The sequence below is a fragment of the Pagrus major genome, chromosome 23 (genome assembly GCF_040436345.1).
Source record: "Pagrus major chromosome 23, Pma_NU_1.0".
Lineage (NCBI taxonomy): Eukaryota > Metazoa > Chordata > Actinopteri > Spariformes > Sparidae > Pagrus > Pagrus major.
Window position 1 is genome coordinate 22,021,224 of NC_133237.1, and position 13,464 is coordinate 22,034,687.

Sequence of the window (13,464 nt, forward strand, 5' to 3'; positions counted from 1 at the left end):
TGATATATTTTTGGGTGCGTTTTGGCGACAGGAAATGTTTTTTTGTCAAGATGCAGAATAGTTTGATCCACGGCTCACCTCTGATATTTGTACTACACGGATTCATTAGTCAAATTATGCCAAAACCACTGATACTGCACCACATCTGAGTGTCTGGTCATCAGTATGCTAATGTTCAACTATGCAGTGAAACAATCCAATTATTGAATGATGGCCACTGTACATCAGCTCTCTTATTGAATGCGTGTGCAATTAATGAGTGCAGAGCAACTAGAATACTGACACTGAGTAAATGAACACTTTGGTAAACTTAGACTGACAAAAAAAAAAAGGATTGTCTCCACTCAGAATATGGACAACTGAAAGGATGAGCACATGTCAAAGGATTACTCTACTATACTGCATGTCTATCAGTTCATTTTCTCTTTTTGTCTCTCTTCTAAAGCAGCAGGACAGTGTGAAAAGACATAATACAGAGCACTGCATGGCCTCAGCCATTGAAATAGAATATCTTTTTGTTCTGGATGCTGGTGAGTGGGAGTGAGGGCAACAAACGGCAGGAAAGTAAAGGGAGAAGAAACAGGCAGAGTTTACCCTTAGGGCTCATGAGGTAAGGACACTTAACTCATCGCATGCATTGCCATAGTCAACATGATTTTATATCAGCTCTATGCTTTAAAAACAAAATGAATAAATCATCTCCTTTTCACAAATATAAATATATTTTATGTTTAGTATATACAATAATGATTTGCCATCATCAACAACATTAGTATTGAAGGGAGAGAAAAAGCATGTCAGTAAACTCTTGCTAATGGATACAGACACTGCAAAGACAGCCATGATTGATTGGCGTGCTCAAGCACTCTCTCTGAAGACGAAGCGGAGACAATAGTAGTTTCATTGAGAAGGCTGGTGGTGTGGCTGCGCCGTGCCATGCCGCAGTCTTACTAGTCCTGAGAGCTACGAGTTACACTGTCCTCCTCCAGCTCCCATTCAAAGTTCTGGCCGGTCATTTGGTAGAACATCATGTTAAAGGGTTTGTAGAACTTGTGCAGCCGCCGAATCACGTCCGGGTCTATTTTAGGGTGAGTTCTCCCTTTAGACTTGCCGAGGCATCTGGGAGTGCTGCTGTCCTCGGGCTTCTTCAGACACGGAAATCCTTTAGTTTTGTTGAAGTAAAAGTGTTTGTCTGTGACGATCCGTTTGAGCCCCAAGAAGTCCTGCACTTTGGCCATCTCGCCCGCGGGATCCACGATGAGCCTCTCCCCACTGACAAAGTGCATTTGAGAAAGGGGGAAATACTGCATCCAGCTCTCCAGGTGGAGCGCATATATTCCGATACGCAACGCGCTCCACGAGGCGTCTATGAGCCCCAGCGTCCGGTTCTTAAAAGCCAGAACCTCAAAGGTGGGGATCTCAGGTTTCTTAGATAAAGTCTGTGTGTAGTCTGAAATGGCTCTGGTGACAGGATTACGCACCACAATAATAAGCTTGATGTCCCTGGCCATGGAGTGGATGCGCTTTGGGGCATGGTTAGTCACAAAGTAGCTGGGCGTCTTCTCCATGGTGATCTGCCCCTCCAGCGTCGAAGGCATCAGGTCTCTGGGAACACAAACAGGAGGGGAGAAAAAAAAAGCGGCTTAGCTCGGTATTATCCTCAACACCTCTCGCAGTGCAAATGAAATACCCAAGGACGCGGTGCAAGCAAATTTGGTACATTTATTAAGCAGTACATTATTTGAAATTACAAGTGAAAATAACTGTTATTATCACTGGACATTATGTTGCGAGGAGAAACATACAGCTAATTACATCCATGGAGTAATATGCGAGAGATAAAAGAAAGGAGATGAAACGGCAGGCAAGCAAGTATGCTCATTGCTTAATTGACTCCATCTGTGTTACTCCAGGAGCTGTTTTGGAACTTTAATAATGAGTTCGCTGCATATCATTAATACTGGGGTGCCTGGGGTATTGTTTTGTCATACATTTATTATGCATGCAAGGCTCACACTCTGTGCAGGCAGTTTTATTTCTGAGGCACATGCACTTCCAGTGCGATGGGCGCGGGCAGCTCTTTTCTTCTCCTCTCTGTATGTTTAAGGTTAGGGGGCCGTTCATTGAAGGCAGCAGTGATTAATTATGAGATTCAAGGTGATAATTTGTAGTACAATAGAAATGTCCCCGACTTGAGAAATTTATCCCGAGAATAGCGGGAAGCCATTTGCCACTGCCATGAATATTATGTTCAACTTGGTGTGTGAGAATGAGTTGTGGGATGTGACAGTGCCGAGGCAAGTACATCATACGCACAGGAGCGAGTCTTGTTTCTACGGTTGCTATTTTTGTATCAATAATAAAGCATAGCATTCGCCTCAAGCAAATCCTTATCAAATGTTCACACTGATGTTCACTCCAATCCGTGCTGTTTTCTTTGTTTGTAGGCTATGTGATTCAGTGCTAAATTGGTACATTAAATCCTCTGTGAGACACGCCGTTTATTTAACTACTAACAAATACGAGCACAGCAGCCCCACAATATGAGGCAGAATCCAAGCATGCACGCTGTTTTTGCCTCCCCAAATTAAGCAATATTTACTTGGAAATTAATGTATAAACAGCCCGACCCAAAATCCAGCTGATTCCAACCGGAGACTGGGGGAGTTAGTGCAGACAGATTCTCCATACATTCTGGGATAAAAGCCATTTCCTCCTCCCTGCAAGATTTTTTTTTTTTTCCATTAGGCTGCCCTGCACCCCCCAAACCTACAGTTGTAACGATATAGTCACATCAATCATTTGCATCTTGGACATATTCTAAATTAACTGTTCTCCTGCAAAGAATCCAATTTACTCTGCAAAACATAAGAGCTGTTATGCACATATCGACCAGCCTCACACACACATGCACCCATGGATACTGGGCTGAAAGTCTCACAAGTGGCCTGGTAATTGCATCTCAGTAACAGTATTGCCTTCCTGATGGGTAATTTCCCTCCGGATTATGTTTGTCTCTTGACAGTATAGAACTGTGGTTACTTCTGGGCCTGTAATGGGATATTAAACATATCTTCAGATAGCATGGTGACGAGACAGAGTATTAGTTTTCATTATTTTCCATCACTTTTCCACACTTCCTCCCTTACAGTAATGAATGGCTAAAGATTTTTGTAACCTTTCAAGGACTTCAGCGCTGTCTGCCATTTAACTCAACTCCAAAGTGCGGTAGGTGGTCTGACGGTGCGGCATCAACCACGTACGGCGCTCAGATATACCACAAAAAATCACCTTGAAACATCCGGCATCCTACTGTATAGACACGAGCTCCGGTGTCTCACCGGTAATGTGCTGTGCATCTTTGGAGCATGTCCAATTGACAGGACAGATGTGCGGCGTCCAAGGTTACCTTTTTGAAGGTGTGCACATAACAGGCTATTGTCCTCATCGGGCTCAACGCTAATCATCATACATTTAATTATAAAACAATGAAAATTGCACAAGCCAAATACTTTACTGTGTTACCGCCGCTCCGTTTTGATTGGGAATCAGTCATGGATCATGTAGCCTACGTCTAAAATGTCAGCGGGACGGCGAGGCGGGACGGAAATCAAAATGCTGATAAACAAGCTAATTTCTCTGTGCATGGCAAATGACTCCTCTGGCCTTGCAATCTAGTGGAACCAGAGTAAACAAGAGCAAACTGTTAACTCTTTCTTTCTTTCTTTCTTTCTTTCTTTCTTTCTTTCTTTCTCTCTGTCTCTCTCCGCATCAGCTGCATAGCTCAGTGCAGGTCATTCAGGTGGGTAGGTAAATAAAATCCATAGCGCTAAAGAGGCCCTGCCAACCATCTGCTGTTTACTTCCTCACACTGAGGACATACCACATAACATTCACTTATTTCCTCGCTTTTTTCAGCACATGTCCACAAAAGAAAGCAGAAGCGTGCCTCACACTTGGAGCACGGAATAACTTCCTGCTATGAGAGGAAAGTTTCAGCATGCCTACAGGAGTGTTACCTTTGTTCCAATGAGAGTGTAAATAATACAGACGGATTAATAGCAGCTCGAGCAGAATGTGACTCTGTGATACTTCATTGAGCAGAAACTAGTTGAGGCCCATTAAATGTCCCTAGAAAAAACGTCTGAACGCAGCCTCATTACTGTTCTGTAATTCGGAAAAATGCTGACAGAATCCCCTCGCAAGCAGATCCGCTAAATGTCGCTAAAACAATATCAAAGTCAGACGAATAAATGATAAAGCAAAAAATCAACATTTCAAAACGACATTTCTCCAGTTTTATTGAGGTCGTGTTCTATAACTTTGGGAGGAAAATCCATTTCACGCCAACTCTACATGAAATTCCAGCTCCGGAGCTTGTCCAGACGTCTCATCATTCAGTACGCGCAGTATACAGAATCACATCAAAAGCGTTGTGTTGTTAAGACACAAAGTAATCTTCGCAGATAATCACAACTCTTCATGCCTAAACGCCCACCGCGGAGGTGCTCTGGAACATGCCCAAGCGTTTCATTACGTTCTGTCAAATTAGTGCACGGGGAATATTTTGAGGCGTGATGAGGTGAGGGATCGCGCTAATTTACATTCCCAGTTACTAATAGTTCCAAGCTGTTTCTGGAGCAAAACGCTTTCTCCGGAGAAGCTAAGTCGTTCCTAATAAAGTCTGGCAGAGGAATAAAAGCTCCCACACACTCTCATTTGGATTGATCACGGCCCCGCTGCGGAGTATCAATCCACCGAGCTTCCTCCATGTCATGTCAAATACAATCAATTATTCTAAAGGAGTCCACTCATAATAAGCTCCCGAGTCCTCGGAAGGCACATTCTGGAGACGGTGGCGACGATGTGGGCGGACTACTGTAATCCTCAAAATAATACCTAAAAAAAAGAATATGATTATACTGAGGTAGAAATATAGAATGAAAAGAAAGTAATTTAAATGTCAATTTTGGGGGGTTTTCTGTCATAATAGGCCACCAGACTAATCCTGTAAGGAAGGTGTAGGAAGGAGCATATTTTATTTTGAGCCAAGTCACCAGAATAAAATGTCAGTTTATCTATCGGCAAACCAAAAATATGTTCAAATATGTATGTGTCACACGTAGCATACTGACATTTCTACAATATGTGCTATGTTCACATCACCTGTATGTACATGGGCCGTCGCGTTTCATGTTAAGAGCTGGAGTGGCTGGTGGTAGCATTTAAGCTAGCCGAGACAGCTGCCAAGCCAGAGACCACTGTTCGAGACTGCGTTTCAACATTCAGTATTTCAATTACATTTTCCATCTTATTCTGTTACACAAGGTTTCACGTTTAATGTAGTTTTTCTATCATGTTGTGTCAATGTGTATTCATTTAAAAACGTAGTCTGATTTAATTGAATTGATGCAGAATTATAGTAAACGTTATGTGTTTAATGAATTATTAAGGTTAAGGAGAACTTCTACATAAACATAATGTGTTTTACAAGTGTCTATTACTAAGTTATTAATAATATAATTTGATGTCAACTCATATTATTCTGTCTCCTGTGATAAATCCAATACTTTCTATCAGAAAGTTCTCTTAAGGAATGAAAATCCAGATGAGCCGAAAACATGATGTTTTCCGAACCATCCAAGGGCTTCCTGTATACCTAAAACACAAATAAATGTAAAGTCGCAACATAAAGACGTCAAGTGTCAACATATTCATGGTCTGCAGATCGGTACATTGCCAATATTTATTCTGGAGATGGGGTTGTTGATTTATTTTAAGTGTGAGGCATTTTCTGGCCTCAACTGTCAGTGCAGACAGACAATAGAAAAAGTAAAACAAAAGGTAATTGTACGGCGGTGCAACTCTGAGTCCGATCGCAAATATCAATCGAGGGTGTGAGCGGCTATTCATCAACAACAGTCAGTCAGGACATTTGAAGTGAGAGATACTGCGGTCAGTTTGCAATGAATAATCCCATTATTACACCCCGAGTGACATGTTTGTGATTACAGCAGCACAAAGAACAAACGCACTGGTTTACTGAGAATAGGAGAGAAAGAGAGCGAGAAAAAAAAACAAAAAACCTTTGGTCAAATGAGTCATTCCTCACTCTGCCCTCAACAAGTGGATGCGTACATGTTTGGCACACATAGAAAACAAGCCCACAGGCCACAGCAAAGGGTCTTAGCGGGTCTGTTATGGAGTGGGAGGTATTGTTTTGTCACGGTTAAGGTGCAACTTTCAGGAGGAAAACAAATAGAGAGGATGCTGCCATTCTCAGTGATCAGATCAGGCTCAGTAATGGTGGAGGGTTTCTTTTGTTTTTGTTTTTCTCAACCTGGAGTCTGACCTCCACAACCGAGCACACAGAGCGCTTTGCTTTGATGCTTTACCGGATCTAATTATGTAACATACACAGACTTATTCTCCATTAAATTATGATTTTTTTGGACTTTTTCTAATGTGTAATGTGTAACTTTAAAGGCGACGCTGCAGCAGCACTTCTGTCCTCACAATCTCATATTTATACGTCGCACCTGTAACGAAGCTCTAGCGGAAATCCATCCATAAAGGCCACCTCACCCTGACACTTCTCACTCAGACTTCTCCAATTAGTTTACTTCACATTCATCACACATTTATTCCCAAACCAGTCAGTCCATTTCTTTGCTTTCCGTGCTTCCTGCTGAATTATTTATCCACTATTTCCTCCACAGTCCTCTAAACTAAATGGCAAAATACTTTCTGCTGCCAGTTTATTAGACACACATACTGTATAGCTGAAACTAGTGCAGCCTGGTAGTTCAGTTTTTGTTGAAACCTGTCCAGATGGATCAGTGTTAGGGTACTTTTGACAGTTCTGTTGCATCATGCTGAGGTGTTTCTGATATTTTGTCCACAACAGCAATCACAGTTTTTCCATATGTATATAATCATATTGATGTGATCATAATCATAAACTATCTTAACAGATTGTCCGTTTTACTGCGGTTCTGTGTGTGGTTTGTCCAAGTGGTGTTGCCATACCTAACTGTCTAAAATGGCCAACCCATTGACACATGCTGGGCGGCTCAGATCGGGTAGTAACAAGGTTTATTGACAGTGGGCAGGTGTTCTTGTTTCCGGGTCGAGACTTCTATTTAGCCCTGTGGATAGCCTGTACCAGCAACCTTTGGCAAAACTATGCTGTACGGATTTCCTTGTTTGTCTGTTGAGGACGCTTTTAACTTACATGTCCTTTCCATCATATGTGCTCATCACTGCTGTCCCTCTGTGTACCTACAGGTGTCTTGGACCTTTGTCAATCACTGACTTCACATCGCAGAGTCGTCCCACCTACTCACACTAACCTACAGATCTGTCATCAGTAAAATACAACATGTCTGAGCCTGATGAAGGGTTTTATTCCATCCTGTCATAAATAATGTCAGTAATCAACATTATTATTTTTGGTCTCTGCTGAGTACATTTAGTTTCAGTGACAGGTAAATCACGTCTGTTGAATGCAAAAAGCACAACACAGTGAGACTAATTAAACCATAACACAGCCTCCTCACTTTAAATCAGCCCATTATTACGTGTACTTCTGCAGGACTGTGGGCTTCAACAGAATAGTTGAGGACAGAAGTGACAGCTGGTCCTGATCAAAACCTTATTCCCCGCTCTCTTCCCGCGATCCCCTGAAGACCATCCCACTTCCAACAGTGGGCGAGCCAGGTACTTCTCTCCCCACATCGCCAGACTGCAGCGCTGAGATCTGAAGCTGTGTTCAGATGCCCTTTGGACATAAAACATCATGAAATAAAGCGTGGCGATGAGGGAAACTATGAGGATGTTTGGAATCCTGCATCATTAGTCCACAACAGTGCATATAAGCCGGGAAATTAGTCTATTTTTAACTGGTTTAAAGTCCGGGGAGAATATGGAGGCAATCTTATCTCAAATCAGAGACTCAAAGGAGGATATTGCTTTTTTCAACTTCAGTGTCTCGTTTTAACTTTGTTAGTAGTTATACTATAAAAAGGCACTGATTTCTCTTCACAAACCTGGAAATAAATATATAGTACAAACCTTAGAACCCAAAATAAAAGTCTTACATAATGGCTCATCTGTGATTCAATAGAAAACAACAGCAGTCTGCCACTCCTCTGAAAGATGATTTTATTCTCTTATTGTTCTTTTCTTGTTTGTTTATTTGCCTTTCGATGAGCTGATGAGAGCACTTCAGGCCACACTCATTCAATTTGATCACAATTGCCCTCAATATTCTGTCACTGATGTTGCCACAACAAACACAAGCAGCAGTCGTGATGTGCTGGTCCCCGCCACGAAGCAGCAGCGAACACATCATCGAAAGAATGAGCCCTCAACGATGTTAGTGTCAGCTATTGACTCAAACAGAAAGTACGTACATGACACGGCAGGCGAGAGGCAAACCCCTGTGAAGCTAAATATCATGTCAGCTGTGAGTTAAAGGTTCAACTTTAGTCTATGTTGAACAAAATATGATTATGCAGTCTTATCTGCGTTGAAGTCAATCAGCAATTATTACATGATCAAATGTTATTTTCAAAATAAGAGCATTCCTGGCATCTGGCAAAAATGGAAAATCACATTTTGAATATTTTCACATGTAAACACAAATTTTATCATGTGAAGAGAAAATGATGCCACATTTGAACACATAATTGGCATTTTTGAATTAAATTGTCCTCATGTGAAGTTATGATTTCCACATGTCTGCTACATTCATTCATACGTGATTTTCTTCTTTTCACATGTGGACTCGACTTTCAACATGTGGACACAAAACATGGCACATTGAATCATGTGAACTTTGCTTCGTCACGTGTGAATTCCACATTTTCACATGTAATTTGGCTACTTTCAATCGTGAATTGATATTTTAACATGTGGAACTAAAATAATGTCACATGTGAACTGGACATTTTCACAAGCGATTGGCTAGTTTGACATGTGAGTGAAAATTCGTCATGCGAAATTGACATTTTCACATGCGTATCCATATGGTATCGGCTTCTTTCACACATGTGGATAAAAATTTCCACATTTGTAAAAAAAATGACACTTGAAATCAAGTGAACTTTGCTCCTCCACATGTGAATCTCACATTTTCACATTTGATTGCCAATTGTCACATGTGAATTGAAATTTTAACATGTGAAAATGGAATAATGTCACATGCGAACTGACAATAAGTTATTAACTTTTCACATGTGAATGAAATTACCACATGTAAAGTCATATTTCCACATGTGAATGACACGTGTCCACATGTGATTGGATGCCTTTGTGTATAGAGTTCCCACATATGGACACATGGAGCTAAAACACTCTCAGAATGTGCATTAGCTCAAAGTAAAGCACAAAAACTGCTAGCTGTAATTGGAAGTCACACCTGAATACGTCAGAGTCAAAGGCTAAAATTTACATCCTGGTAATGTTGCAGATCTGGCTCAGTTAAGCAGAACCAATTAACATGACAGTCTGAACATGATAGATTTCCTTGCCTGAGAAAAATGGCCGACACTTCAGGATCTCACTGAAGTTCGTCACAGACAGAACTCGGCACCGTCCGACCACAACACATGGAGCGACTTTTCACATGAGTTCTCCGTCAGCGGTCATTCACGCTCATTCGTTACATGACATATTCATGATAAAGCATTCAAGAGGTCATATGAGGCAGCTGAAGTCAGACAGTATTTTTTAAAATGATCAGATGTAATCTCCAAAATGAGAGCATTTTTCTGGCATCTGGCATTTTTTGATTTGCAAGGACACACTGTGCACCAAGCCTGCAGTGATACAGCATCTGACAAGATGACAAGATTGAAGGGCATAAACAAGAGGCTACAGAAGATATAAACTGTTTTCCATCAGAGCAAAGCCATATGGCTGAAACCATCATCAGAAACAAATGGAATAAAACCGGTCATTAAAGACACCAAATTAAGCAGCATCTGTGTCTGATTTCATTCTCTGCAACAGAGTGCAACAATTGTTTACTTTGAATATGAGCTGTAACAAAACCTGCCTCTTCCTCTGCGTTGCCTCGGGGTATGTTGATTTTCTTGGACAGAAATCTTACAGGAAAAAGAAGCTGACTGTCTTTTTCTTATATCCACGAGGTTATTTTCTGGCAGCACTATCAGTTAAACACCTGAACATGAACCTTTCAAGGAAATTACCTATCACAGTCACTTTTTCTTCCATTTTTTCCAATTCATTATGAAGCTGTAGGTCAGTGTGACACCACAGAGGAGGAGGCTGCACAAACTCTTTCCACTCTCCGTGCGAGACATTAGTGCAGTAATATGGACAGAAACTTGATTCAGAGAAATTCACCCTTTGTAGAAATTTAAGGTAACTCACAAAATGTCAGGATGAATATCAGGGCAAAATTACGGCCGGTAAATGTGCTATGTGCTTTTGCCATTTGTCATATCGCGAAAAAATTGGTAATATATGTCATAAAACTATTGGGAAATGTCAGCGTCAGACTCTGTCTGCACAGAGAACAGGAATGCTACTGCTGGGTCTACATATTTTATCAACCTTTAGCACTTTATATCAGGGTATTTGTTCCTTGAATAGATTTGTTAGCATACTAACAATATTTAAAGCTGTGTTAAGAGAAATACGTACACATTAATAATGTAAAAAGTAGCCGCAAGCTCCTGTAAACACACCATCCCTGTGAATTTCCACTATATGTGACATGAATATAAAACTATACCAAAAAGGCGTAAAATGGTCCACAGCCAGTTTTGGACAACGCAAGATGCTTTGGGGGAGTTTATTAGCAAAATGATAACAGGGAGTTCAAGTCTAGTTCATCCTCAGTTTGCTGTCGACTCAAGTTTGTCTCAATGCTGCCATCAGAAGCTAAACAGTGTTGTACAGTGCGTGGAAAAGCATGAACCTCCATCGTCTGTTGGCAAAACAAGGCTCCACACAGAGCAAACCACTTTCCTCAAACTGCACACTGAACTTGAAAAATCAGCGCAAATTATTTGGTAATAAGCTGTTTTTATTCTAATGCAAGACGACTGTCGTGAAAGCAACACATGGTGACTTATAAAAGGCCAGCTTTTTAGTCTGAGAGTCAAAGCGAAGAGATTTATCATGTTTAACAAAACCAACGAGTCAAATTTGATTGTTAAAAAATAGAAAATTATGAGTTTTTGCCGCATTTTGCTCTCTATCACAGGCAATTTCCAAGCTCAGCTGGAATTTCACAGGGATAAATGGTGTGTGTCTCGTTCTTTTGTAATGAATGAAAATCAGAAAGAAAATGAAGATGACAAAGAATAAGTTTGGATTCCAACTAATATGTAATACATTATTATTCAGGAGTGTCTGTCTGAATGCAGCTTTCGTTTTAAAATACCTCAGTGGACTATGGACTGTAACGCTCTTTATTCCTGGGGCAGTGACAGTGGCACTCCCAAAGGGGGGGCCAGCGGGACCAAAAAAATTGTTGGCCACCCCACTCACAAGTGTATTTATATACTGTTAATCAATAGTGGAAATAAGATGAAAATAAGAAATGTATAGCCAGCCAGTCACTTTGGATCGGTGGCCACCCCAAGATTTTTAGTGGCCCCCTCTGGCCCCCCCATGACAAAATTCTTAGGGCGCCCCTGGGCAGTAACAAAGAGGTCAGATCCGTTTGGATCAGATGCAGCAACTTGGCAGATTCTTTAATGACGTGTGTGTTACCACGTTGTTATGCATCCATTAGGATAATTAACACTGCAGGCTCATATCTGCCGCGTCTCTTCCTGCTCTTTTCCGATGCCAAGATGTTCCATTTTTTCTATTATAATTATTTTTAAATTGAATTTCTAAATTGAATCATTGGGGTGATTTAATGAAGAACAGTAGTGGAGTAATAACTGAATGAAAATGTAATTGAATTGAAATCCCTCTGAATGTCCGCTGCAGTATCGCCTCCATCACCAGGAGCGCTACAAAACGCCCTGTGACTCCTGTTTGACCCCTCGTTGTAATGGCCGTGTGTGCAGCAGCACACTGACAAAGGAATATTGGTGGAAACGCGTATTGATCCTGCTATTTAAAAAAAGCTAAATGTTTGCTCAGCAATTTACAGTTGCATCTGGTCAGCAACTAAATGTGACAAGCGGAGATGACTTTCTTCTTGTCTCTATTCTAGTAGGAACCTGCTGGTGTGTGTGATTTCAGACGATCCACCATCATATTTATGATCCTGTACTTCATGTTGAACACGGTGTGATGTCAGTGTACAGCATGTTGAAACTGTCAGTAAATTATCAGACTGTTATTCCTGCTAATATCCTTACTGAGCACTGCAGGTATGTGCTAATCCATTTAAATATTATTGAAGCTCCAGGTAATTTAAATATAGCTCTAGACTACCAGGGATATGTATGCTTGGGAATGTGTTTGGTCTTTGCATTTGGAAAACCTCCAAGACAGACAAAAGGGGGGAGGGAGGGTGGAGATTCATCTATTACATTTTGCATGAGGGATTTATTCTTCACCAAAAGATCTCTGACGGATGTTTAATACACACCACATGCACAATGGTGTGCGGCGTGCTGCAAAGGCACCTTAAATACCAATCAAACTCTGTGGCACAAGTTAAATTCTTTTCAGCTGCTGTGGCAGGTCATCTGGGCAGGTTGGCCCAGCCCGGTGCTCACTGTAAAATATTAATGTGGTCTGTAGCCAAAGAGGAGAGAAAAGGATGGAAATGGCTCCTCGGTAGGGATGAGGAAAAGCTGAAACGTGGTGAATCTGACATCGGCAGGAACATAGATATAGATCTACGTCTAATTTTAGAAATCCCCAGGAGCTTCTTGAATTCAGGATCAGTGAATGTTTCTAAACACCGCGACGGATCATCTGATCATTTGGTTTATTTTATTTTTGTTGTGTTTTGTTAAATTAGTTTGACATGAAACTCATCTGAGACAACATTAAATATTTAAGCGTTTAAGCTTCAGACAGTGATGAACCTCTTTCCCGAGGTTTGAAAATAACAAGTCGAAGCTAAAATAGTTACTGAGCCGTACTGATCAGATTGATATTAAGTTTGATTCCAAAGTCATTCTGAAAATGAAGTATGTCACCCTCAGAAAAAAGAAATTGGGACCTTCATCAGACACGGTATAAAATGTATTCCTTATATGGTCTAATGGTGATAACACTTAATGTATAATGGCACCAGAACTGAAGAAACCTCCATAAATCAGACACCACAGGCAGATAGCGTGGCCCCCACTTTTACAAAACAACAGTAACAAAAGTCTTTGTTTCAAAAACTGCAAAGAAATGAGAAAGATACAGATGATCCTGATTAGCTCCTGCAGGATAACCCAGCGTTCCGAGTCCCAAAAAAGTACATTGTGCATCCGACAGCACGATATTTATCTCATTGCTTCCTCGATGTTG

General features: G+C 41.0%; 1 protein-coding gene across 1 annotated transcript in view; it reads right to left on the reverse strand.

Moving 5' to 3' along the window:
* Window positions 1–950: 950 nt before the first annotated feature.
* Window positions 951–13,464, reverse strand: part of LOC141019766 (heparan sulfate glucosamine 3-O-sulfotransferase 4-like) — an 83,395-nt gene continuing 70,881 nt past the window's right edge. The window contains exon 2 of the mRNA XM_073494767.1: window positions 951–1,605. Coding sequence (XP_073350868.1) covers window positions 951–1,605 — 655 coding nt within the window. The remainder of the gene's footprint in view (window positions 1,606–13,464) is intronic.